Genomic DNA, 27,685 nt, shown 5'->3' on the forward strand with positions numbered 1-27,685 from the left:
CTTATGTTTTTATACTTCAAACAAAAGATATTAAAGCTTTATACTTTGTACTCCATACTCGCGTAATTAATTTGATTAGTCCATAAATGTATTTATAGATTTTATACATAGAAATGATGGTCCATTGTGCTATATTGTTATATATAGTCCAATAATATTAAGACCCACTTATGATACAGTCATCGGCTATATATATGATACAGTCGTACATGTTGTACCTACTTATATTTACCAAATTGGATTAAGTACAAAAGTTTCCTTAGGTTTCAGACTGATACTATACAAAATGACCCAACAATGTCAAATTATCAATAACTTGATAAATAACAAAACCAAGCATGGCATAGTTCATTTTGATTATTGTATACACCATACAAAACCGGAAAAATCACCATTTTTAGAATCAAGTAATTCAAGTTTACCATTTTATTTTATGTTTTTGTGAAAAATGTCTCAACTTAACTTTTAGAAAAATTATACATTTATACGCACTAAAAATTTGTGTGAAGTATTTAAAAAGTATAGATAGAAAATCTACAAAAAAAAAAAAAAAAAAAAAAAAAAAAAAAAAAAAAAAAAAAAAAAAAAGAACCTCCCACATGATTATTTATTTTTCTTGCATTGAAGGATTAGAAGGTGCAAGTAAAAAAGAAAGGAGGATGTATGTAGAGGAAAGTTTACCACACTCATAAACTCATAATGGATTTCAGAGTTCACAAGATAATCCTGGACAACAAACTTTTTTCGCTGTTAAAGCAAGAAATGCATATTCGAACATGCCCCAATTTCACTTGGGATTTGACCAAATTACAAAGACGGCCAAGGAGCCAAATTGCTAATCAGTACCAAAGCTGAAAGCAAACATCATACAATTCTTGCAAAATCGATCTTCCAAATTATGAGACCAAAACACTTGCTACATCTTGTAACTCGATATGAGCATCACAGACATTCCTACATTTCAAACACTTGATAAAAAGCAATCTCTGCCAATTGCTGTGGAGCTCCTAAGCCCACACAATCGGAAAAGATCACTATCATTGAAGGACAAGCTGAGATTTAACCTAAGTTAAAAAGTTTGCTGCAATTTTTTTCAGACAAACAGCCAATAGACCAGTAAAACCAACTAGCAATGACTCTCCTAAAGAACAAATATGTTCTTGTTCGAAGAAAAGCTATACAACTAAAAACATAAAGGGCACTGTTCTCCCAGAAAACAAATTATCACACATATACCCACTCTATTCACAGATATCAATGTAACTAAGTTTTGCTGTTGTAAATCGATTTGCAGAGAGAACGATCAGGTGGCAACAGCTAAATCAGATGGACGGGCAGAGCTGCTAGATTCACCTGTCGCAATTACACCCTTTGCAGATGAGTACTCAGTCGAAGAAGCAGGTGCCTCGGGGTGTTTGATATTCAAAGAATCAGGAATATTATCAACAGCCTGTATATAGATAGAGCAGGGACCAAAGTTATTAATAGGCTGAGAAATGCTTGTATTGATCTGTTGTAATGCAATCAATTTTTTTTCAAATTTATATAATGAAGTAACAGAGAACTGTAATAATAATAATACAAGTAAAAACAAGAGAAACACCTCTAAATGGGTCAGCATGTCAACTGCAGAATCTAGGTCACCGCTATTAACATAATAGACATCGGCAACAGACTGATCAGAAACACCAGGAAACATCATTTGTAGATAAGCTAGGTCCATTTCAGACTCTTCATCCATGAATTTGATGTCTGTTTCCTGAGAATATTCGGAAGATACACCATCAGCAGCATTCTTCAACTTGTTGTCATCCTTAGTAGGGAGACCAACTACACTAACAGCATTCGGAAGGGTCTTAGGATCTTTATGCTCATTTACCTCTCTCTTGGAGATTGGTACATATGAAGCAGCGTTTGGATTCAAAGACGATGTGCTTGATTTCATTATGGCGACTTGCAGGAAAATGCTGCAGTAAAAGCAAAAAAAATACATCAACCAATGCCACTTACACTTGATGCCCAACGATGAGCCAAATCTGTTCACTGGAAATAATAGGTCCTCCCCCACGTCACATAAAAAAAGGTTGATTATGTGAAATTATTCGCTAATAACTAACTAACAATACAAATTTCAAACTTCCATTTCTGCAGAAAAGAAATATGCAATATTGTTATAACTATACAGAACAGAATAGTCAACACAACAAGAAAGAATTCCTATGACACATTTCTTTTGATCAAAAACACAAGTCATTCTACAATATCAACACAACATGAAATATCACTATATAACATCAATGTAGCATCGTATTTCATTTTATATTACCAATACAATACTAAATGCCACTATAAAATAAGAATGTACTTTCAACTTTCACAGAGTTCCAATTTCTAATCATGTCCAAAGCAACAAAAATCAACTTAAGCAGCTTGTTTCTTGGATTAGAAAGAGCAGTAAACTTCTGAAACGAGCCCCATAACATACATTATCACGCACAAAGGGTACGAGTCATCAAACTGCCATGACAACATTCGAGTGGGTACCAGATACCAAAACAAGTCAGCACACAGGCCATATTTTCTTTAAGCAAGTAATATTCCCCAGAATGTCAAAAACAGAACGATGGTGCTATTCCAGCTAAAAAGTTGGTGTTCATTAGGTAGCAAGTACCAATACACAAGCTACTCCACAAAAACATTAACATACTAATACCAAATTTAACCTAGCTTTAAATTCCCAAAATCAATCTGTTTCTCACCAAAATAAATTAGGGCAACATAAAATTAATTCAATAACTCAGCAGAAAAGCTCATTTCCAGTCAAAATCAACACAGTTAATCGCAAAACAAAGATACAATCAACAATTTATCGACAATCAATAGCAAAAAAAAAAAAAAAAAGCAGAAACAATGATCAAACAACAAAAAATCATTCATACAATCAAACCAACATCAAAATAACAAAAATCAATAAAAATAGACAAAAATTACAAAAATAAATAAAAAAAAAGAACTCGTCATTTCAAAGTCAATCGTTAATCAAAACAAAACACAAAAAAAAAAAAAAAAAAAAGTCAATCGTTAATCAAAACAAAGATAGTTCAAAAGAAAGATGATCAAAAGAATGATGAACAACGGTGAAAGATATCAAAGAAAAGAGAAAAGTACTCACAATAATTCGATTAATTGATTGATTGATCGATCGAAGAGAAAAACAAACAAACCCTAGAAATGATTACGATTGATGATCGAAGATGAAAAGGTGCGAAGGTCTTCAAGAGAGAGAAAGAGAATAATGAAGCTACTTTTATTTCTGGAATTCTCGTACTCCGCAAATTTATAAGGGGGTAGATTCTGAGAATAATGGTAACCGTTTGGCTACTACACCATTTTATTATTTTTACCACCATTTAATTTTATTTAATTTAATTACATAATTTTATTAACCAACCACTAATCCATTTTATTAGCATGATGTGGATGTCATATATTGTTACAATTATTGGCATTTGGCAACCACCTCAACATAACACATGCGACATTACCCTAAATAAATTTTAAAAATCGTAAAAGTTTTGTATGAGATGGTTTTGCGGTTTTACATTGTTTTGATGTGATATTTTTAGATTGAATTTTTGTTTTATGTTATTTTTATTTCCATATCCGGTAATGAGCTAGATTTTATCCGTGTAAATGTGTAATGCACTGGTTAAAATTTTTATTTGGATTGAATTTTATAAACTTTTTTTGTTTTCTTCCCAAATTGTATGTAACTTTAAAAATAGAAATTAGTTGTATATATTTTTATTTTGAAAGAATATTTGTTGCAAATCTTGGATAGTAAAATTAAGGAGTCAATGAACACTAAGTAAAAGTTAATGCAACCCTTAAAAAAAATTGTAAAAAATGGACTATGACATAAGTATGAAACTAAAATTAGTCGGTCATGATTATTAATACTTCGTATAAATAAACTAGTTAGGCTTCTAGCCCTTTTGATGCACAGGCCATTACTTAGTGTGTTGTTTGTTAGTGTTATGCATGGGTATTCATGTGAAAATTAAACAGTCACCATAGAAGATTAAAAATAAATAATAAATAAATTTTAAAAAATAATATAAAAACAAAAATTAAAAAAAAATAATATAAAAACAAAAATTAAAAAAAAAAAAAATTATCATAACAGAATGATACTCTTAATTGTAGAAGATACACACCACAGTAGTAGAACAAATCATATCTTGAAATTTTCTCAACACAGTTTTTTTCAAAATATATTAGTAACTCTGGTTTGTAACACTGTATCACAAGTTAAAAGTGGTGTCAGTTTACAACATTAATAGGCATAATTCAGCCATTCCTATTCCTATTTTACAAGCAACACAATGAGTATGCATCAATAGCCAACTCACTACCTATCAACAATGGCCACATCCGACGAGGGGTTATATACTTATATGCCTACATGGATTGCATTCCGGCACCCAATCCAGTCTGGCCACAATGTCAACCATATCACCATGGACACCATCACACGTCACCCATGCTTTCTGTTTCACCACCTAAACCACAGCAAGAGTCAAGGACATTGATACGATGAAATCCCATATTTTAAGCAAACCCAATCTAATGAATTGGGTCTTCAGATATTTCTGCAAGAAAGCAGCATTGCCATGGATTAAAATGAGCTGACCAGCATAAAGAGACAGGTCAAGAATTTGCAGTCACAACCATTATTGCCCAGTCTTACAGAAGATATGAATGAACGTTTCCATTATCAGCAATTAGCCCCTCAACGCTGTCAAGAAATCACTTAAATGGTCATCTTAGTTTAGTCCAGGGCAGTCCATGGATTCATACTGAAATTAAGGTAGGTAAATTTCAGGGGTTAGCTATCAAATGATGCAACTTACGGTTTGCCTATTAACTATACGAGTAACAATATTAATGTTGAAAAGGCCTCACAATGATTTAGACACACACCTGACATCCACAAAAGAGGCAATAGTGATGATCTTCTCTAAGCTTCTCCAACAACTCTAGCAAATCCTGTATCGGATACACCCAAACTGTCATTTAGTGGATTCATATAGTAAAAAAGAAATAACTGTAACACACCATCCAAACAACCATGAATATAGGCTTATCATTTCAGACATACATGAGGCAAGAGGAAAAAAAAATCAGCCATATAATTTAATCAATTGCAGACATTAAGAATCATAGCGACCCTGGTAAGTAGCACACTCAGGCATAGCCTCAGCTACATGTGAAAACAAATCTTATCAATTGCAAACATTACAATTCATTAATGACAATAGACTTTGTCAAAAAGCTATTCAAAAAAAAAATAAAAACTACTGTCAAAAAAATAAAAAATAAAAAAATGATAATAGACACTATATCAATGATACTAAGCAGATCACTGACATCGGTACGCAGAGCCAAAAGAGTCACAAATGCAAGCGTCAGGCATAAATTGAAACTCCAATCACAACTTAACACAATAAAATACTCAAATTTCTGGCATGAGCACGACTTTTCTTTCCAAAACTAGCCACACCATGGCTTTTGGCAGTCAGTAGAAAGATATGGGAGTCGAGAACAAAGAGTAAGTTAAAAAGGAAGATGCAGAAATCCAGCTAAAGCAAAATGTAAGCTACATCCAAGTCAGAATACAATTGTATTTACTTATGATTCGACTCTTGTACTTAAAACTTATTCAGCCAAAACTTATTCCAAACTATAAAATATTTTTCTAGCACCATATAGTCATGGACTAACTTTCCATTACACCTATTAACAAGCTGTAAGCTCCATCCAAGTCATAATACAATTCATTAATTCTATACTAGGGTTGTCCCAAAATTATTACCGTCTTTCCCTGACTATATCATGTCACCTATTACCTTTGCAGGAGATTATTTTAATAAAACTTACCCAATTGTCAAAGGATCATTAATCTACAATGATGCATTTATTTTAGCATGGCACAAATTAACTTCCAATAACAAGGTGAAAACAAAGTAGACTCACAAATCTAGTGCAAGTGCTTCATCTGCTGCTTGAAAACACTTGAACAGGTTGAAAATCTATGTAGCTCACTACAACGGCACTTTGTTTAGTCAAAACCAAGACAGGCTAAAGCTGAATATCTAATCACTCGTGATGACAAGGTCCATATACCTCAAAAAAGTGTAATAATCACATCTTTTCGAGGCCTGTCATTTTCTAAGCTCAGAACAGTAGGAGTATGAAATCCTACTGTTCTGATACTCTGTACAGTGTATAGTCTAAGCTCAGAACACTACATGAAAAATCGGACTACATGAGACTACATTAGACATGAAAATTTTTCACAGTGATGAACTAGATACTCTGATGTCTATGAAATCCTTTCCCTGCATGAGGTTCCCGCAACTTTACAGTTTACACCCTCACATTGATGGGAAATTTAGAAGAGTTGAGAAGACATAACATGCATTTCAACTGAATGACACCAGACTACCAGAGTACCACACAGATCAAAATCCCCCATCATCATATAACCATACATTTTAATCCTCCGGACCATGAGTCCACAACTACAAACCATGTAAAACGAAGCCACAAACCAAACTCTTTTCAAGTGAACCAGTTATTCAATATATAAAAGAGATGGATCAGTTATTCTTAATAAAGAAAAATCAAATGAATCAGTTAATCCATTCCCTTCCGACACCTAACACAGAACTAAACATAGAATATGTCAATACCCCAACAACACATGATATACTCACAAAGTATCCTTCAGGATCCAACAGTCATAGATAGAACCCGGTCACAATTCACATTACTCCATGTGTAGAAATTAAGGGAAAATTCCAAGTGAGATTCAAGTAAGGATATCAGCAATGCAATACAAGAATACTTACATAAACGAAATTGCTTAAGCTTATGAAAGTGAATAACAAATTCACTGGAAGATGGTAATCAATATGGCTAATTGGCTTTCACCAGAACTAAAGATTTCTGTACACTTAAAAGTGGAATGTCTTTGCACATATAATGTTCCTAGCTTAATAGAACAAGGATACAAGTATGATAGAAGAACACAGATCCTAACCAATAACAGATATCTCCTTAAAAACATTAAACCTCAAAAGTATTCATTCACCCATTTAATTTATAAAAAGCAAATAACAATGTCTAAACAACATCAATTTAGAGGGTGGAGGACAGCCACACGGCGAAAATTTGCACCAAAAGGTCCTGTAATTCAAATTTTATTAAGAAGGCAAAATGTTGGGCAATATCAAACAATATAAGATGACAAATTACTCCACTAAACATAAATCATGAACACAATTCAACCATTTTCCATCACAAGAAAATAACCATTAAACACAAACACATGACAATGCTAATAAAATTCAAAAAACAAATATAGTTCCAATAATCTTCAGTAATCACTTTCTCCTACTCCGGCTCAACCGATTCTCCAATTGATCAAGCCCCGACTTCGCCTTATTATGGTTAATCACAACCCTCTTACTCTTCCATTGCAATTTTTGTCGAAACCCGAAATCCTCCAACATAACATTCGCTCAATTCCTGCCCTTGACCGGCGTATCTCCAACCCAATTGGCTCCTCTCGACCCACTGAACCCTCCTTTCCTAGCCCTTTTCCTCCAATTTGTTTTAGCAATTTGAACCCTATATATTTGATTGAGGAATTGCTGATTGGAGATAATCTAGGGGTATTATTGGGTTTCTGTAATCACGCAAAATAATTAGCTGACCTGGCATTTCTCTTATAATATATCAAGTGACCTGGCACTTTTCTTCGGGCCCACCCTTTAAAACGGTTACAGCAACTGAATTTCCCGCTTTCTCTCTCCTCTGTAATAACAAACTCTCACACTCCCATTTTCTCTCTCCTCTGTAATAACAAACTCTCACACTCCCATTTTCTCTCTCCTTTTTCTCTCTCTTCATCCTCAAGAACTTCGACCTTAACCTCCATTGTTACTCGACAGACCTTAACTTTCACCACTTTCTTGGAACTCTTTTTCTACTGCTGCGTAACATTGAAGCTCTCCTCTGCAATAACAAATACGCACGTACTCCCATTTTCTCTCTCCTCATTGTCACCAGCTTCAACCAGTCAACCTTACCGCCATTGTTACTCAATCTTGATTTTGCGCTATTCTTCGTCGTTCACTGCAATACTCTCTTGCAACTCCTTTCTACTGGTAGGTACTTCGATTTCACATCACCTCGCTTAATTAAACAATTCTATGGCTCGATTTCTAATTGAATTGATTATATTAATTTAGGTATTTTCTTGATTTTCAGTTGAAATCGACTAATTGAAGATGATATCAAAGAATTTTTTTACTATTGGATTCTTGGTGTTGGCGTTTGTTTCGGCTACTCTCTTTTCTGGTGTTGGTTTTGGTGTTGGTGATGCTGCTGTCCCAACGAATGGTACGCCCTCTCTGTCTTAATGTACTTCTTCGTGAATAGTCTGTGTTTCAGTGTTTGTTTGAATATGATATGTTTGTTATTGATGCTTTTTAATATAATTTCACGAATTTGCATATTGATTGATGTTAGTTTGAGTTGTTTTTTTGTTCTCGTTTGAATTTGCCGCGCAATGGTTTACCGATATGGCTATTACATGCTCCCTCCGTTTTTATATTAGAATCATCTCAATAAATAAATTATTAATTTCAATTGTTAGAAGTTATACATATTGATGATTAAAGATATTTGTATAATGTTGTACCAAATGATAATTAAAGATATTAGTCGTGTGAGCACTATTTAACAATGTTGTGAGAATTATAGAAGGGTCTCTTTCTTCTACTTTCTCCCCTACCCCTTCAACCTAGATATAAAAATATTTAAAAAAAAAATTAAATAAAACCCACTTAAGGTAACATTTTCATCACATAATTACATGATAATCGTAACCATTTTAAATTAAAAGAAAAAAAATTTAACAAAGAACAAGCCTATTGAGGCGCTACAATGAAATGAAAGAAAAAAAAAAAAATCAAATAATCACATAACCATTAAAAATTAAAAATTAAAAATAAAAACCAAGAGAGAAAATAAAAAATTAGAACCATAGAAATAGATTTAGAATGTTAAGTAAATAGAAGTTTTGCCAGTCTCCAATGTCGGGGTGGGTCGCCGGTGGTTTCCGACAAGGAATTGCGGCCTTATAGGTCGCAGCAAATGGTCGCCGACAAGGAATCAAGGAATCTTGGCCTCTTAATTTCTAGGGTTTTTGACAAATCAACCTAATGTAAGTAAATTCGGGGATTTTTTTAAAAGAAATTGGTTGGGATTGTATTGGGGACGTCGGAATAGAAAAGGATCCGTCCTGGACACGTTTCCGGAGCTCCTCCCAGCCGTTCCCAAAATAGCTTCCCGTACCACATTTCGAGGGTACTCCTTGGGGACGTATTTGGGCCGTACCCGTACTGTACCCATACCCGATACGTCCCCAGTACGGGAAACGGCTACACTTTGGCGTACCCGTGCATCCTTGCCTTCAACTATGACTATAAGTCTATAACCATATGTCCATTTTCTGAGTTGTCTCCTAATGAATTCATAGAGCCTGCCTTGCCCTTCGAGAAAGAAGGGTGATTCTAGAATCAAGCAACAGTCAACATCTTGGCTAGCAACGGTTTGCAAACATTGTAATGAACCCTGCAGGATGAATTAGATCCCATTAGATCAATTTTTATGTGCTACTCAATGAAAATGGAATTTTAATAGTCTTTTTCTCAATTTTTGTGGATGATAATGTTTGGTCAACCTATTATGCCTACTACTGTCACAACCCATCAGCTTAACAAGACCAATCTCATTTTCAACACTTTCAGCTTCAGTGTGTGGCTGTGTACTGTATTTATAGCACGTTTTGCTTCCTCCACAACAGTGTCAAATCCAAAAGATTTGTCAATGATCTAGAGAAAGTCCACAAAATCATCATTAGAACAAGCAGTTTCACAAAAACACCAGCTGAATTGTTTAGGAAAGATGCCGAGGAGAAAATTGAGAATGGATAAGGTATACTGTTATGTCATTGTCAATTGTTTTCGGAATTCCCACAATTGCAACCTTAAGGCCTCGTTTTCTTACTTCCTGATATGAAAACAATGGAAATAATAAGTGATACAATCCTAGCTTAGCATGCATGACTGCATGAGTATATATAAAATTAGTTTCTCAAACTAAATACCTAATATATTACTGATGCACCCTTTTGAGTTTCATCCCCTCCAATTATGTACACCTAATCGCATAAGATGGACAATGTTATATACTTATATGCCAAGATGAAGCTGTCATACAATTTCTATAAGGTAACCTAATATTACCTGAATAATTCCCAGTCCTGAATAATGTTCACAATTTTGGAGGTGACATAACCACCTCTTGAAGTGCCAAGAATAGTTCCATCCTGTTTGAGGATGCTGTCAACAGGCTTTGGTGTTAGCGGGACTGCAGGAGTGTATTCTGAGCATAGAACCCTTTGTAGCCACACTACACGTCCAAAAGTAAAACAAAATTTCATTAATCCATCATAAACATATTAGCTCACACCAAAATCCATCAAAGAAATACAACTGTTCTTGTCATATACTCATATAGCATGATTACTTAACTTAATTACCAATACATTTTTATCACCATACATGTAATCCAAGCCACAAACTAATTCCCTGATCACAGTGTTAAACCTGGAACATGGCCTTCCGCACGTAACAATACATGCTGTAACTGCATCCGGCTTAAAATACACCTATATCATGATTCATGGAATAGGGTTAGTATCGACCATCAATAATCTTATACCATAAAAAAAATCCTATCAAACTTCACAAAACCAAGCAAATTATTTCAGTAATTACCTTTTGATGAGGACCTTGTCATCGAAAATGTATACCCCTTGGACCATCTTTATGTCGAATAGCCTGTGAAATCACAAGACATACTCACCTTAATCTCAGTTTCTTAAAACAATCATCTTCAGTCTGGCACTACATCACATCCACAGGTCCAAAACCCCAGTTGGGAGTTCTCTAAACCATGTCTGGAGAACAAAGTGGCATTTAAAAGTCAGCAAGAGATCTTTACTAGAGTTTTTCCATAGCATAAGTATCCAATAAAAAAGTATGTCTATCCTACACCAGCTTTAGATAATAAATATTCAAGTTTTTTCTACATTGCTAAGTAAAATCCTTAAGAAATCCATGTCCAGTGTCAAACTGTCAGCTAAGAGGGGAGATCCTTGTAGATTATAAGAAAAATTAAATAAATAGCACACAATAAACCAGCTCAGTTCTTTATTTGGTTAAAGACTGAAGTGTATACACTTTCAAAGTTTCAAAAGGACTTACAGAGGCGTCATTGGGAAATTCAGGGCTTTGATAATGATTAGAAATATATATATCATGGCTTATTCAAAAAGTACCAAAAGAGCTTTAAACAACAAACTATAAATGAGATCGAGCTACTCATTCTAATATATAACAATAGAATACAACATAGACTTTGTAGGATAAAATGGATGAATCAGGGTACTCTAGAGTTTCTAAATGATGTCTAACTAGCTCACTGCAGAAATTAAAACCACACATAGGTCATATGGCGCTATGGTTCATTAAACACACAAGCAATGCTTACATTTATACAGTTTATCCACCAGTAAAGGAGTTTACAAAAAATATAACTCCATAGTTACCTTTTATCCTGAATGTCATCCCGAGGATAATTTGCAACAAGAGCACCCTGCAAAATTAAAGTTAACCACCCTGCAAGAGGGTAGAAATTAATAAGAACCTTAGAAAATGATTCCCTAATATTTTTTGCAGCATCTGCATTTCCTTTCTCTAGTGACTTGTACAAATAAATTGTCCTCTTCATAACAATAATGTTTTGGTCTAAGTTGCACAAGAAGTAATGCCCTTTTTTCTGTTTTCTCTGCTGGTGCAACTCTTTTAGGCTCTTCTTGCTTTATTTCGAGCTCGAATTTCCCATCACAAGCAACACTCCCCATTTCGAAACAGCTTTAAAAACCTGTCCTGCTAGCACTTCAACACAATAATGTATGTAGGTAAACGTATGTGGAAGTTAGAGCAATCTCTCTTTGTAATAAATTTATCTATGACTCTCTTCTCCCCTGTATAATAGTCTTTAAATTTCTTCTAAGTTTTATCTACCTTAAACAAACATTAATTTGTACTTTTAAGCCATTTTCTTAATCACTTTTTGCAAATACAAGATGCCACATTTCTACGTTTCTAACTTCCCATCCACATTCCCGTCTCTACTCAACATCAGTCTCAGAATTAATACTGGCATGCTACTACAACCTATTCATCAGCAATTGCATCATTCTTCGAACTACACAACTATAATTTTCATTGAAACTTGATCATTCTCTGAAAGTTAACTCTGGAAGTTACCTACCCTCATTCTAATTTCAAAGCTACTTCCTAATTGTATTCCCACATTTCATTCCTCACAAACACATAATCCTAACTTATAAATCATTCAGTATCTTACCTATCACCGAAAATTCATATCAAACTCACTAATCCAGCAAAAAAAAAAACAAACTTTGGAGAATTTGCTGAAAGAAAGAAACATTCTAAATCAAATCAAATCAAAGCAATCAATTGATCAATCTAAATCTAAATCAAAATACCAAAACCCCTAATTTCGATAAATTGAACCCAAAAAAATTATTAAAAAAAAAAAAAAGAAAAATCAAACCTTGGAACGTTTGGAAGTAGGAAGAGGGAGAATCAAGAGGACGTTCGGAAGAAGAACTAGGGCTCGTTTTCTCAGTGTTAAGGCAAACGTACAATGACATATTCTAAAAAAAATTTGAATTAATTATCTAATGCTTATCTGCAATTTCACTGTACCATATAAAATGATAGCTAAATGGATTGTATTGTACATTTGTACACTCTAGTAGTCTTGTTTACTTTTGTGGTTTAATTTCTAAGATAAAGCACCGTTAATTACTTCCTCCGTTTCTTTTTACTTGCAACACAGCCTTGTGACACGTATTTTGAGGTCGGGTTTATATAATGTAAACGGATAAATTATTCATTATAATTTTTACAAATGATACTTAACCCTATTCTAATCTTCGTGTAAAAATTATATTGATAAAATCGCTCGTTAACCCTTACTAATCATCTCCTAAAACTGTGTGCCTAAAAGGTGTGTTGCAAGTAAAAGAAACGTAGGAAGTACATTTTAGAAACAAAATCCTATTTCACGTAGATCATCCGAATTTATATTATTTTGTTTCGTTTTGTTTTTTAAGTCGACCTCGAGGCGGGTCTCATACTCGTGAGACCATCTTTTTTCGCCTGATTCAGTTTCCTACCAGGGTGGTTTGGCATCCCACAGACACCAGAGCAGTCTGAGCAGACTTCAGCGGTACCGTCGTTGTCTTCGACTCCGACCCCACCATCCCCACCTCCGGCTTTGTCCCCGACTCCGGCGCCATCGTTCCGACTTCAGACACCTCCGTCCCCACCTCCAGCGTCGCCTCCAGCTCATGCGCCGTCCCCACCTCCGGCGTCATCCCCGGATCCGGCACCATCACCTTTCAGTTGTAGTAGGTTAGGCGGCCGTTTCAGGTAGAATTTTTAATTTTTCATATTTTCGCTGCAAATATTATATTTTAATAGGAATGTTAATCTCTGAGATCAATTGGAGCTCCCTCTTTTAATAAAATACAAACAAATAATTATTTGTTTTTAATAGGTTGAGTTTCGCTTCATACTTGGCCATATTCGTTGGGTCGGCTACCATTGCGATGCTTGTGATAGAGATGTTTTTTGGTCAACCTTTGGTGAGTAATAATTTTACACAGTGTTTTATTTAACCTTTAAATAATAATTACTGTATGGGATGATATCTGGGTGTGACCGATATCTTGTGAAAGCACGTGACCAAACCCTGAACAATTGTGAGAGGATGCCGATATGTCCCTGAAGGAAGACATGTCGGCTTGTCGGAATTCAACACGTGGCAGCAGAAGCTCGACACTTGGCACAGAAGGTACTGCATGGATGAGAGCCACCTGTCAAGGTAGGTCATTATAAATAGTAGGTAAGACCTCATTAATGAGGGCATTAATTACACATTCTCTCTCTCTCTCTCTACCTTCTCTCTCTTACTTATCTATTTCTCTTAAACACTTTCTGACTTTGTCATTGGAGTGGTTGTCCCCGGACCACCCCGGGGTTAGCTAACTTCTTCTCATTGTGTAGGTTCTCAGCTTGCCGATAGGAGTATCAGAATCTCAGATCCGAATTCTTGGGGAAGTTAGGTTCAGACTGAAACAATTTGGCGCTAGAAGGAGGGGACATTGATCACTTCTATCGCCTAAGAACCTCACACAAAACATATATATAACCACGATAACCATGACCGGGAACAATGGAATACCAGTAGAACAACCCCAGATGGAAATAATAGATGAAACCCATACCCTAGAGGGTAATCAGTTTCATATGCCGATAACTCCCCCTGCAGGAGGAAGGGAGGAAGAGGATCCTATGGCGGCATTCACTCCAGATGAATTGGAAACGGCCGCAAGGGTGATGAGTGCAATGAGTAGGAAGAGAAAGGAGGCTGAGGCGACACGGGCCGAAAGAGAGGCTGCTCAGGCCGATAGAGGAGCATCGCACCGTAATCAGGAGGAGCAACACAATCAGTTGATGAATTCGTCGGGGAGACCCCGACATGAGTCGCCGGTAAGATCGCATACGACGTCACGACGGGTTGAACAATCATCAAGTCACACCGTGAGTACCAGAACTCAGCAACAGAGAAGTCCGCAGGTAGAGGGGCAGGCAGCGCGAACAGTGGTGCAGTTAAGGGCATCTCCATTTGCCCAGCACATCTTGGATCAGCCCATGGAAAAGGTGAAAATGCCGACTTGTAGATATGATGGAAGAGGGGACCCTGCAAGATTCATAACGTCCTACGAGGGGCACATGATGCTGTACACCAACTCGGACGCAGTCTGGTGTAAAGTCTTTCCGACAACTTTGATTGGGGCTGCAGCTGACTGGTTCAACAACCTTGAAGTTGGGTCAGTGGATAGTTTTGAAAGATTGACTGAGATGTTTGTGGGTCAGTATGTCAGTAACAGCGTGAGGCAGAGAACCTCTGGAGAATTAATGGCCGTGGAGCAGAAACCGGATGAATCTTTGAGGGATTATATCAGGCGATTTAACAATGAGGCAAACACCATTCCAAAATTGCAATAGGAAATAGCTGTGATGGCTTTAATGAATGGATTGGTTGATTCTGATTTTAAACGGTATCTTACAAGGAAAAACCTGCCGACGTTAGCAGCGGCGTTTAGCAAAGCTCATGATTACATAAAGAGTGAAGAATTAATGAAGACAAGTAGCAGACACGCCGTTGCCGGAAAGGGTCAAAGCCAGTATGAAGGGACATCGTCTGGAGGAAGTAGGCCGAGAGCACTCGCCCCTGGAAGGGGAGGAGGAAGCCGGCAAGATACCAGACCGACAAGGCTGCCAATGAGATATAGCACCTACACTCCCCTGAATACACCAAGGGCAGCAATTTACTCAGTAAATCAGAACAGAGAAGATTGGTCAAGGCCGATTCCCATGAAGGCAAGGCCAAGGGATGTGAAGAAGTATTGTATGTTCCATAGGGATGTGGGACATTATACGGAGGAGTGTACACAATTGAAGGACAACATTGAGGAATTGATCAGAAAAGGGCACTTAACACAATACCGGTTGAATGCAGGCAAGAATCAGCAACCGGCACAAGCAGTTGAGAGGCAACGGATAGAAGCAAGGCCTGAAAGGACGCAAGGAGGAATAGTCCGACAGGGGGATGCAGGAATACCACCGTTATCTACTGGAAGGGTAGATGTGATAACGGGAGGACCAATTCATGGAGGGACAGTTAGTGGGGCAAAGAAGCATTTGGCGGAACACCGTCATCTAGTTTGTGCTTTGGACGTAGACAACCGTCCTCGACCGGCGTCAATACCCCAAGTTGTATTCACGGAAGAAGATGCACGAGGTGTAGTGTTCCCGCACGACGATCCGTTAGTCCTGATAACCAAGATAAATGGGGCTGACATCAAAAGAGTGCTGATAGATGGAGGTAGTTCAGCAAATGTGTTGTTTATGCAAGCTTTCAATGAGATGAATATAGGAAGGCAATATTTGAAGCCGGTATCGTATCCTGTGATCGGGTTTAATGGGTCGACTGTAAGGCCAGAAGGGAGTATTGTGTTGCCGGTAAGGATGGGTGATGGGCCACAGGCAGGAGATGTGATGGCAGAGTTTCTGGTGGTGGATGTTAAGTCGGCTTACAACGCAATTATCGGCAGACCGATAATACATGACATGCAGGCTGTTGTATCAACTTACCATCTGGCAATAGCCTATGTGTCGAATTTGGGTGCTGTAGAGAAGGTGTATGGGGGTCAGGTTATGTCAAAAGCTTGTTATGTGACAGCTTTGAAGAATCCGGTTGGTAATGTTACGGTACCATGTAATCCAATAAGGGAAGGTGAGCCGACTGTTCAGGATTTAACCATGACAAACTTTAATGCAAGGCCTGAGGAAACATCAAGGCTGTTACCAGGGGGAGAAACTGTCCAAATTGAATTGCAACCAGGCGACCCGAGTAGAACAGTGAAGGTTGGGGCTGATATGGATGTGGATACTAGGTGTAACATGATAATCTTATTGCGTGAAAACGCCGACGTCTTTGCATTCTCAGCAAGAGAGATGCCGGGAATACATCCAGAAGTGATGGAGCATAAGTTGAATGTGGACAGAAAATTCAGGCCGATAAGGCAAAAGAAACGCAATTTTTCAACTGAGAAAATAGAAGCAATTCAGGCTGAGGTAAATAAGCTCTTAGCGGCAGGGTTCATTGAGCCTTGCACATATCCAGAGTGGTTGGCAAATGTAGTAATGGTGAGAAAGCCGACAGGGAAGTGGCGAATGTGTGTGGATTTTACAGATCTCAATAAAGCTTGCCCTAAGGATTGTTACCCATTACCTCGGATAGACAGGCTGGTAGACTCAACCTCTGGTCATGCTATGCTTAGTTTTCTGGATGCATTTTCAGGATATCATCAAGTCAGCATGCATAAGGCTGATAGGAATAAAACGGCTTTTATAACAGATGTTGGTGTATATTGTTATAAGGCAATGCCGTTTGGGTTGAAAAATGCCGGCGCAACCTATCAGAAGTTAGTGGACAAAATTTTTGAGAAGCAGAAAGGACGGAATGTTGAGGTATATGTGGATGATACAATAGTGAAGAGTAAGGAAAAAGGGGACCACATAGCAGATCTGAGAGAAACATTTGAGACTTTAAGGAAATATCAAATGAAGTTAAATCCAGAGAAGTGCGTGTTTGGGGTAAGATCAGGGAAGTCTCTAGGCTTCATGGTCAGTGAACGGGGAATAGATGCGAATCCAGATAAGGTGAATGCGGTACTTCAAATGAAACAACCAAAAACCATTTGTGATATACAGAGATTGACTGGCAGGATGGCAGGGTTAACCAGATTTATCAGCAAGTCAACTGATAAGGCACTTTCGTTCTTTATGGTATTAAGAAAGAATAAGGCATTTGAGTGGGGAAAAGAACAAAGTGATGCCCTGGAGGTAGTGAGGAATCATCTTAGATCTCTTCCCACAATTGCCAGGCCCGAGAAGGGAGAAGTGTTGCAGTTATATATCTCGGCATCACCAAAAACGGTAGCAGCCGTTTTGTTAGTAGAAAGGAAGAAGCAGCAACAGCCGATATACTTTGTCAGTCATGTTCTGAATGCGGCGGAGCGTAGATATCCAGTGATAGAGAAAATGGCGTTAGCAGTAATAGTGGCAGCTAGGAAGTTGAGGCCTTACTTTGATGCACATCCAATAGAGGTGCTGACCAATCACCCTTTAGAGAAATCACTGCATAAAATGGATACATCTGGTAGGTTGCTGGCATGGGCAGTTGAGTTGTCGGAGTATGAAATAAACTACAAGCCTAGAACATCAATTAAGGCTCAAGCATTATCAGATTTTATTGTTGAAACCACATACACCGATGAAGAGGAAGAACTGGGAACATGGCAGGTATCAGTTGATGGATCAGCCACAGCAACGAGGGCAGGGGCTGGAATTGTGATAACGGCTCCGGATGGGAAAATGTTTGAATACGCCATGAAATTTAAGTTCAAGGCAACAAATAATGAAGCCGAGTACGAAGCTGCGGTAGCCGGAATGCAATTGTCAATAGCAGCGGAAGCAAAACGGCTAGTTTTGACAACTGATTCCCAACTGGTATCAAGTCAATTCAGTGGGGAGTATGAAACCCGAGAGCCGGCAATGGTGAAATATTTGGAGAAGATGAAGCAGTTAGCAGCTCAATTGCAATACTTTGAGATTAAATTAGTTCCGAGACTGAAAAATGCTCAAGCAGATGCGCTGGCAAGATTAGCAAGTTCAAGTTTTAACGACTTGGAAAGGACAGTCATGGTGGAGGTTTTAAAGCAGAGAAGCATAGATGAGATATCGACAGAGGTGTTATGTGTTGATGTTGGGAATCAATGGTATGATAAAATACTGGCATACATCGTTCATGGTGTAGGGCCGACAAATAAGGGGGAGTTGAAAAGATTGCGGAAGGATAGTGTGTGGTTCATTATGTACCAAGGCCAGTTATACAAAAGGGGGTTTTCACTACCACTGCAAAGATGTATAACGGATTTTGAGTCAGCAAGGTTGATAGAAGAATTGCATGAGGGAAGCTGTGGTAACCATCTCGGAGCAAGAGCCTTGTCTAGAGAAGCAATGAGAAGGGGGTACTATTGGCCGACAATGAATGCAGATGCAATGGCTTACGTTAAAAAATGCGAGAAGTGTCAAAAGTTTGCCCCAGTTATCAACTTGCCCCCAAATGACCTAACTCCGATATTAAATCCAATCCCTTTCGCCCAATGGGGAATGGATATAATAGGCCCGTTCCCATCGGCCACGGGTGGAAGAAAATTTCTGATAGTGGGAATTGACTACTTCACAAAGTGGATTGAAGCAGAACCGGTAGCGAAGATAACAGCATCGGAAGTGAAAAAGTTTATATGGAAAAACATCTTCACAAGGTTTGGGTTGCCAATGGCGATGGTTTTTGATCATGGAACCCAATTTGGCTGTAAGCTGGTCAAAGATCTCTTAACAATGTACAAGGTGAAATTTGCTTATGCAGCAGTATGCCATCCACAACCTAACGGCCAGGCAGAAGCAGCAAATAAGCAAATAGTAACGGCAATTAAGAAGAAGATCGAAGATGCAAAGGGTTTGTGGGCAGATTTAATACCGGAGATATTGTGGGCAAACAGGACAACAGTAAGAGAAGCCACAGGTGAATCACCTTATACTCTAGTTTTTGGAGCAGAGGCAGTCATACCAGCAGAAGTCGGGTTGCCGACATTTAGGGTTCAGCATTACTGCGAAGACCAAAATGATTTACTCCTACGACAACAATTAGATTTCTTGCCAGAGCTAAGAGAAAAAGCAGCAGTTAAGTCAGCTGCATTTAAGGAAAGAATGTCAAGAGCCTACAACAGAAGAGTATCTCATCGGCCGTTAAGTGTGGGAGATCTGGTACTACGAAGAACAGCGGCAACCGGTAAAGGGAATGAAGATGGAAAGCTGACTGCAAGTTGGGAAGGGCCTTATCGGATTAAAGATATCGTCATCCAAGGATCGTTTTATCTGGAAACTTTAGATGGGACACCTCTAAAGAATGTATGGAACTCAGCTGTATTGAAGAAATACTATGTGTAATGTACAATTTTTATGTGAAGCTGATATCAAGAAGGATATCAGTGATGAATGAAGAAGTATTCAGACAACGTGTATTGGAAAGACATCCTCCATTTAACAGAACACCGTTAAATGGGACGGACAGCTCAAAACCGCTTCCGTGAAGATAATAGATATACAACCTGATCAGTTGTATACGTTAACTCACGAGGTTGCTGGTTCAAAATATAATACCGGCCAAATCAATTCGAGTATACGCCGATATGAGGCGTAGCTCAGAAAGTGATCGCCGAGAGGGTACCTAACTGGCTGAAACAGCAAAGCAGTAGGTGACTGATGTTATAATCAGAACCAACAACGAACGATTACTGCTCAGTGTACATAGCTCTAACACGAACTATGTACACTGGGGGGAGTAAGTAATGATATGATATTTGTGATATTTATAATACGTTGGTAACTTTTAAAAATAAAAAAATCATCAGCTAATGATCTGATATCTTTATAAGTTCACGATTGTTGAAAATTGTCAGATGTCAGACAAACCACCAGGTAAATCTTTATTTTTTGCAAACTATCTCTTAGATATTATAATTTTGAAGGCAACACAGTTATCATAACATTATGAAAACAAGCAAACTAGAAAGTGATAAGCAAAGACAACACAGTTACGATAAGGGGTGTAAAAATTTGCAGACAGTTAGCGAATAACGAAAACAAAAATAAGTTTACATGACAGATAAAGTTGACAATCGACAGGCATCACCACAAAAAAGGGGTATATGCCGATAAAACAGCATTGTCAAAATAAATGTTAGCACATGCAAAAGACAATAAAAAAGGGTTACAGCAGGTAAGGCCCAATAATACAAGACCCACAAGAAGATGTCGGTGATGACTGCCCGCCCCTTCAAGATTGTGCATTCTCGGGCATTGGGGAGTCCAAGGTGCTGGGATCTTTGGGGCTGTCATCAGCACTTGGCGCCAGGTTGTACAAATCCTCTTCAGAGAATTGCTGCGCCTCGAAGCCGGAAGGGGTCTTGTAGGCTTCCTCGTTGAAAGCCTTTTCAACCTTGGCCCAATCATCCTTTTTCCAACCGGCGACGTGGGCAACACATCTCTGGGCTGCCGTCCAACCTCCATCAAAACGATCTTGAAGCTTGGAGCAGAACTCATTGGAGGCTATATAACGGCCAACCGCTCTCTGACGAATACCCGGTTTGTCGGCTTCCATTTTTTGAACCTTTTCTTCAAGGCTCTTAATTCTAACTCTGGCATCTCGGAGATCTCTTTCAACCGAGGGAAGGCGCTCAATGGCCTTATTCTTCTCGGTGATCTGAGTCTTCAGACTCTGCACCTCTAGCTCGAGACTGGCGACCCTCTCCGCCTTAATCTTCAACTCTGACATCTCCCTGTCATCTTTCTCCTTTATTTTCTTCAAATCATCCAAGGCTCTTTCAGCATTGCTGATGATTTCCTGCATGGCACTTTGGCTGGAAGAGGCCTGATGATGTTTCTCCTGATAGTAACGGTACATCTCAACCAGCTCAGTACCAGACATGACGGCCTAAAAAAAAATAATAAGTAAATAAAATTTAAGAGTTAAACGAACAGGATAAGTACATGACAAAGATGAGAACAAAACATAAAAAATATGTATATATAAAAAAAAAGGTACCTTCATCATGTTATGCATATGAGTAGCAGCAAGGGGGCCGATTGGGCCAGCAGGTCTGTCCATCGGCAGAGTAAGGTTGCTCAGAAGTCGGTAACCGAGATTCCCACCTTGCATTGGGTCATCGGTAATCATAGACTCATTCCGGCTGACATCCATATCAGGTTGCCAACGGTCTCCGGAATGGCCAGCAGGGACAGCGAACCCCTTCAAAACTTCATCTGGAAACCTTCCAGAGACTCGTTCAATCCATTGATTGGACCGATAAGTCAGGGCCGGAATGCTGGAATCTGACCCAACCGTAGTAGGAGCAATTGTGGTGGTCGCCTGAGGTTGACGAGGGGATTCGGCAGAAGTGAGATCTTCGATCTCAACACCCTGAATAACCTTCTTCACAATAGCCTCAGGGCTCTTAGCTTTGTTGGTGGGTGGAGTCTTCTCGGACTCCGATTGGTTCTTCTTCTTCCCACCACGCCCTTCAGGTTGTCTAGGGCTGGAGATCACAATTCCACCTCGCCGATTGGCCAGGGATGTCGTCTTTCTCTTCTTGGCGTTGTCATCAGCCATGATCTCAGCTCTTCTCTTGGCACTGATAGTTGGAGCGCGGCCGCAAACTGTAGCAAGAGTGTCGTAGGGGCTTGAAGCTTTAGGGCAATGTCTGACAACTCTTTTCCCGTCGGAAGATAAGCCGAGTTGCTTATTGTCCAACTTGTCAATACCTGAGAATAAGGAATGTAAGTACAATCAATTAGGTACAGATATTTAAAAAAAAAAAAGAGAAAGAAAAAGAAGGAGAGAAATTCAATAAAATAAACAGTACCATAATTGTCAGTCCAACAGAGACCGACACGAGATAACGGCGCGTTGCCCAGAATGTAACTCACATTCGGCACCCACACCTTAGGAACTATACGAACCTTGCCGTCACCTTCATCAAATTCTGAGACGTCAAAATGATTGACGGCTCTCTCTTCGTGCTTACCAAGATCCCTCTCGGGGATTGAATCAAAACGAGGATGAGGCTGGTAAAAGGTTCTTCTTAGAGGAAATTCCTTAGGAACCGACATGAAAAAGAACCTCACTTGCCAGCCCTTACAACTTGTCAATTTGGGGTGGACGGTATATTTGCGAGGTTGGGTATACAAGGACCACCACCCATCTGACTGACCATCTCTCTTCAAAGTAATCAGTCGTCTAAAAACGTTAAGGGTTAGGGGATAGTTTCGATATAGCATGACCCAGACGGTGGCAATAACGGCCCGTATGGTAGGAGGAGTAACCTGAACTAAACAGACATTCCAGGCTTTTAGGATTTTTGCCACAAAGGGGTGTAGGGGAAAGCGAAGGCCGAAGTCTAAATGCTTCATATAAACGGCCACGGAACCTGCTGGACAATCTAATACTGAGGCTCCAGAAGGGGGAACTGACAGCTCATACCCGTCAGGTAAGTTGAAGAATTTCTTAGCACGGCGGCAGTAATCTTTTTCAATTGCCATTTTCCTAAAATCATCACTTATTTTCGCCTTGGCCACTTTTCCATCTCTGGCAAGGGTAATAGGTTGTCGGAATTCAGCTCCGTCAGTCTCGGAGTTATAGCCCTCGTCCAGATTCTCTTCCTGGATAACCTCTGCCGTCAAGTCAACAATGTCATCCCTACTCTCATTGTTGATACTGTCTTCTTGAGTCTCGTCATCTCCTAAAACCGAGTTGACGGCTGAATCATGAACTGGGGATGACGGACCCTCCTGAGGGTTCGTAGGGATATCAGCCACTGGTTCTTCTTCAGAAGAACTTACAACCTGACCTTGCCCAGGTCTTTTGCTGGATTCAGCTGCTTTAGCGGCCTCAGCTGCCTTAGCTGCTTTGGCGGCCTCAGCAGCTTCACGGGCAGCAGCACGAGGCTGATAACTGGTTCTCTTTACCCTTGGCATGGTGTTTATACCTATATTGCCAACGTTAGTGCCGTATTGATTAAAATAGCGTTTCCCAGCAAAGCTGCGTAAGTGATAACGAACACTAACAGGCTCAACGTTAAGAATTTCGGTATCGGCAGGGATATCAGGGTTAGTAGGGTGAAAAGCACTTTCACGGTGAGCAATGGTCCTATGTATCATAAAAGCGCGTTTCTCTTCTTCAGAAGATAACGTCTCAAATGGATAATCAATATTATCAGAAAGGGAAGATGAATTACCCTGGTTACTACCAGTTTCTTTGCCTAGGGATTGCCTAATTAAACGACGCCTAGCAGTACTAAGGTTAGGGAAATTCTCTTCGACACTATCTTCAGACATTTAATTCAAAAATGAGAAAATAGAACAAACATGCAAAATCAAGGGGTTAAGGAACAGCAATACCTTCGACAAAAGTCGCTGATACGATGAACTTAAACTGAGAAGTGACGAAGAAGAAAAGCACGCCGAATATACTAAGAAGCGTAGACCGAAATCGGGAAGAGTCAGAAAAGTAAACTCTTTGTTGAAGAACAATTGAGACGGAGAAAAAGCTTTGGAAAGATGAAAAGTGAAATGAAAAATGGTGGAATTTTTGATCTAAAAGGAAAAACTGAAGAGTCAGTTGAGGTGAAAGGCGGTTCAGAAATCCAACGGCCCTGAATCGACGATCAATTTCAAAAAATGACGGTAGGATTTACGACACGTGTATTAATTTTCCCGCTTTAAAAAAAAAACGGTTACGCTTCCATATTGTAATACGTGGACCTTGTCTGCTATCGGCATACAAGGTCACTTGGGGGGGAAAAACGGGGTTTTTCACTCCCAGATATTTCATAACAAGTAGACCTTGTCTGCTATCGGCATACAAGGTCACTTGGGGGGGAAAACGGAGTTTTTCGCTCCCAAGTATTTAGTAACAAGTAGACCTTGTCTGCTATCGGCATACAAGGTCACTTGGGGGGGAAAACGGAGTTTTTCACTCCCAGATATTTCATAACAAGTAGACCTTGTCTGCTATCGGCATACAAGGTCACTTGGGGGGGGGGGAGAACGGTTAAAAGCCAATAATGATGCAAATGGATACAGTACAGGGTTTTAGTACAAAGATTATCTTCTTACAAAAATAAAATAATAAAATAGTAATAAAAGTAATAAATAAGAATAAATCTTCTCAGCAAAAGAATATAGAAGCAAATCTTCTCAGCAAAAGATGTGAGTCTCTGAGATATTCTCAAGCTTCGTCTGATAATGTGTCTGAGTATAAGCCAAGCGGGTATAACAAACTGCGGCAACGGCAAGGTCAGTAATAAAGTTTTGTTAACGTACAGTGCGTGACAGAATACAAGAAATGTTGTCACATGAAATTTCCAACATAAGGTGAAATTTGAGGAATGAGAAGTGGAACCCAAAGTTTGTCTAGTTAGGTTAAGTTGTTGCCTACATTAACTGAGAACGATGACGTTTGATCATGCGTCCTCACTTGGGGGGCTAACTGTATGGGATGATATCTAGGTGTGACCGATATCTTGTGAAAGCACGTGACCAAACCCTGAACAATTGTGAGAGGATGCCGATATGTCCCTGAAGGAAGACATGTCGGCTTGTCGGAATTCAACATGTGGCAGCAGAAGCTCGACACTTGGCACAGAAGGTACTGCATGGATGAGAGCCACCTGTCAAGGTAGGTCATTATAAATAGTAGGTAAGACCTCATTAATGAGGGCATTAATTACACATTCTCTCTCTCTCTCTCTACCTTCTCTCTCTTACTTATCTATTTCTCTTAAACACTTTCTGACTTTGTCATTGGAGTGGTTGTCCCCGGACCACCCCGGGGTTAGCTAACTTCTTCTCATTGTGTAGGTTCTCAGCTTGCCGATAGGAGTATCAGAATCTCAGATCCGAATTCTTGGGGAAGTTAGGTTCAGACAGAAACAATTATAATAATAATAATCCTGTATTATTATCTTTTGTTTTAGCATGCGGGGCAGAGAGGGGCGGTCGGTGGAATTTTCTCTCTGATTGTGGTCGTGTTTTTTCTATTGGCACAGATCACAGGTGGCTCCAAAGTGAGCGTGTGAGTGTGTAGTCTACTATGTGTTGTGTTTCAACTTTGACCTTTTGCTATGTTGTGTTAGTCAATCTATATAGAGTTTAGTTTTTTTGATGTTGTTCCTATTTTCAGTTTTATTATGAATCTGACTCACCATTTTGTAGCCAAAATCTTTCTGTTCTGTCATTTCTTGATTTTCTTGAAATTTAACCCTGTGCAGTAAAAACTCCCATTAACATTTTGACATTTTGTCCAATTTCTATCCTTTTAAAGTACAAGCCCATTATTTGTTTGTACTCTTGTAAGGACTGACCTCGAGATGCTAGCCCAATTACTACTCACTTACACAACATTTTGCCAAACCATACTCCATTAGAGCATCAACACTCCAGATATAATTTTATATCACGGTGTAAATATTCATCCAAAAGTTATAATTTTTTTACTACCTTGGTGGCATAAAACTATACCATCAAATGGTATGTACCATCCCATGGTAAATTTTGCTTCGTTCCACGTGAAACATGAACCAACCAGTTCACGTTATGTGGCCTGGTTGTCATACATTTTTTATTATTTTTTTTTCAATTGTATTTTAAGAAAAAATTATAAAGTCAAAAATTATGAAAAAATTACCATTGTTCATAATTTTTCAAGACTTAAACATAGACATCCATATTGATATAGTTTATATATTTTTGAAATTCACTTTTTTCTACCTAAATTGCTTATTTTTAACTTTATAAATAGTAATTAGTTATTTTCAACATAAAACAAAATATAATTATAATTTATTAAGTGTATAATTCATACATATAGGAGAGAGAAAATGTGTTGGTAAACTTTTTTTATACCATGGGTGGGGTGATTTTTGGAGAAAGTAAGTATTGTGATATAGATGATGTGGATGAGTGAGAAAGTGGTAGAGAGAGAGGGTCTTACAAGCATTAACATCTTGTCAAACAATTTCTATACAAGCATTACTTGCCCAATTACTAGCCCATTAAAAAATTTTCAAATAATTTCTGCCCTTTATAATCTAGTTATGACTTGCCGATTTTTACTACTACTCCATAATACAGTACTCCATTACATAATTAGGACTACTAACCCACAAATATTATAACTAACCTTAATTGGGCCTAATAACCCACAAATCAAATCAATTCATTCCACAGTTTGTAGGTACTATACAACTTTCCACCAAATTTACATATGCAAATTTTTATTTACCTTATATTCGAATTTTCATACTAATTTTGCTATCCAAGAATAATAACACTGTTAGATTTCGGGAAACTCTGACATAGGCGGTGATTTAGAAGAATAATAATAAATAGTTTTGAATAATTTTTGCTTTTATTTCTAGTATGTATTTTATATTTATGTGCAACACCCCCAAATTTGAACCTTTTTTTATAAATTAAAATTAAAACCATGTTTTTATTGAAAATTGTCGTTCAAACTCTGGGAGTGTTACTTAGAGGCATAAGAAAATTCGATAAAACAAACGTTAAAGATAAGTAATAATCATAACTAGTACGTACCCTTGACAGTTGTCTATATAACCTCTGTCTACAAGTTAACCACAAAATAAACCCTCAATTAAACTCTTATTCAAATCTAATACCACCTAATTAGCTATATAATTACCAAATCTTTTATTAAATTGGAAAATTCGTTTCTTTATCCTCATAGCTAGAGTAAACTACTACATCCGATCCAATTTACTCGCAACAAAGAAATATATTATATCTCACAAATAATACCCCTTTGTTACGAGTAAATTGAACCGGAGGTAGTATGTCATGAAGATGGTTTATTGATATTCACAGATCGATGAATATCAAAAATATTGTCAGTTGTTCATCTACGTGTTATGGATTGATGTTGATGTTACTATGACTTCATTAATCAATACTTCCTCCGTTTCTATTTAGTTGACGCGTTTGATTTAGGCACATATATTAAGGAGAGGAGAGAGAGAGTGAGAGAGAATGAAAAAGCAAGTGGGGTAGCTTGTAAATGCAAGGTAAAAAAGTTACCCCAAAAGGAAACGTGTCAACTAAAAAAAAACTTCCTAAAAAGGAATACGTGTCAACTAAAAAGAAACAGAGGTAGTATGAAGTTGGTAGCTAGCTTTGTAGAT

At 38.2% G+C, this 27,685-nt stretch overlaps 4 protein-coding genes and 1 long non-coding RNA gene across 16 annotated transcripts in view; 2 read left to right on the forward strand and 3 right to left on the reverse strand.

The window, feature by feature from the left end:
* Positions 1-27,685, forward strand: part of LOC145586188 (calcium-transporting ATPase 4, plasma membrane-type-like) — a 197,860-nt gene that overhangs the window by 38,798 nt on the left and 131,377 nt on the right. The gene's annotated exons all lie outside the window — the stretch shown is intronic.
* On the reverse strand, positions 873-3,350 carry LOC145586183 (polyadenylate-binding protein-interacting protein 6-like). The gene is made up of 3 exons (XM_081642945.1): positions 3,173-3,350; positions 1,604-1,967; positions 873-1,450 (listed from the first exon to the last, which is right to left on the reverse strand). The coding sequence occupies exons 2-3, from the start codon at positions 1,943-1,945 to the stop codon at positions 1,304-1,306; spliced, it is 489 nt and encodes a 162-aa protein (XP_081499071.1). The 5' UTR covers positions 1,946-1,967; positions 3,173-3,350; the 3' UTR covers positions 873-1,303.
* LOC145586186 (uncharacterized) lies at positions 3,885-7,672 on the reverse strand. The gene is made up of 3 exons (XR_014100817.1): positions 4,984-7,672; positions 4,751-4,859; positions 3,885-4,652 (listed from the first exon to the last, which is right to left on the reverse strand). It is a non-coding gene; the product is annotated as an uncharacterized LOC145586186 (long non-coding RNA).
* LOC145586184 (omega-hydroxypalmitate O-feruloyl transferase-like) lies at positions 9,095-12,924 on the reverse strand. 12 transcript variants are annotated; one of them, XR_014100816.1, is made up of 8 exons: positions 12,781-12,924; positions 11,747-11,793; positions 10,914-10,976; positions 10,380-10,804; positions 10,241-10,294; positions 10,075-10,143; positions 9,815-9,965; positions 9,095-9,705 (listed from the first exon to the last, which is right to left on the reverse strand). XR_014100816.1 is itself a non-coding variant. In XM_081642954.1 (8 exons), the coding sequence occupies exons 1-4, from the start codon at positions 12,878-12,880 to the stop codon at positions 10,729-10,731; spliced, it is 309 nt and encodes a 102-aa protein (XP_081499080.1). In that variant the 5' UTR covers positions 12,881-12,924; the 3' UTR covers positions 9,095-9,705; positions 9,815-9,965; positions 10,075-10,143; positions 10,241-10,294; positions 10,380-10,728. The 12 variants fall into 12 exon arrangements, 9 of the variants coding, with proteins under 9 accessions (XP_081499080.1, XP_081499073.1, XP_081499074.1 ...); XR_014100815.1 differs by having other exon boundaries at positions 10,914-11,095; XM_081642954.1 differs by having other exon boundaries at positions 11,747-11,816.
* LOC145583815 (uncharacterized) lies at positions 14,643-19,222 on the forward strand. Its single transcript, XM_081640782.1, has 7 exons — positions 14,643-15,188; positions 15,306-15,553; positions 15,722-17,009; positions 17,079-17,534; positions 17,577-18,119; positions 18,168-18,961; positions 19,129-19,222. Exons 1-7 carry the CDS (start codon positions 14,643-14,645, stop codon positions 19,220-19,222), a joined length of 3,969 nt encoding a protein of 1,322 aa, XP_081496908.1.

Source organism: Chenopodium album, chromosome 16, assembly GCF_948465745.1.
Source record: "Chenopodium album chromosome 16, dcCheAlbu1.1, whole genome shotgun sequence".
Lineage (NCBI taxonomy): Eukaryota > Viridiplantae > Streptophyta > Magnoliopsida > Caryophyllales > Amaranthaceae > Chenopodium > Chenopodium album.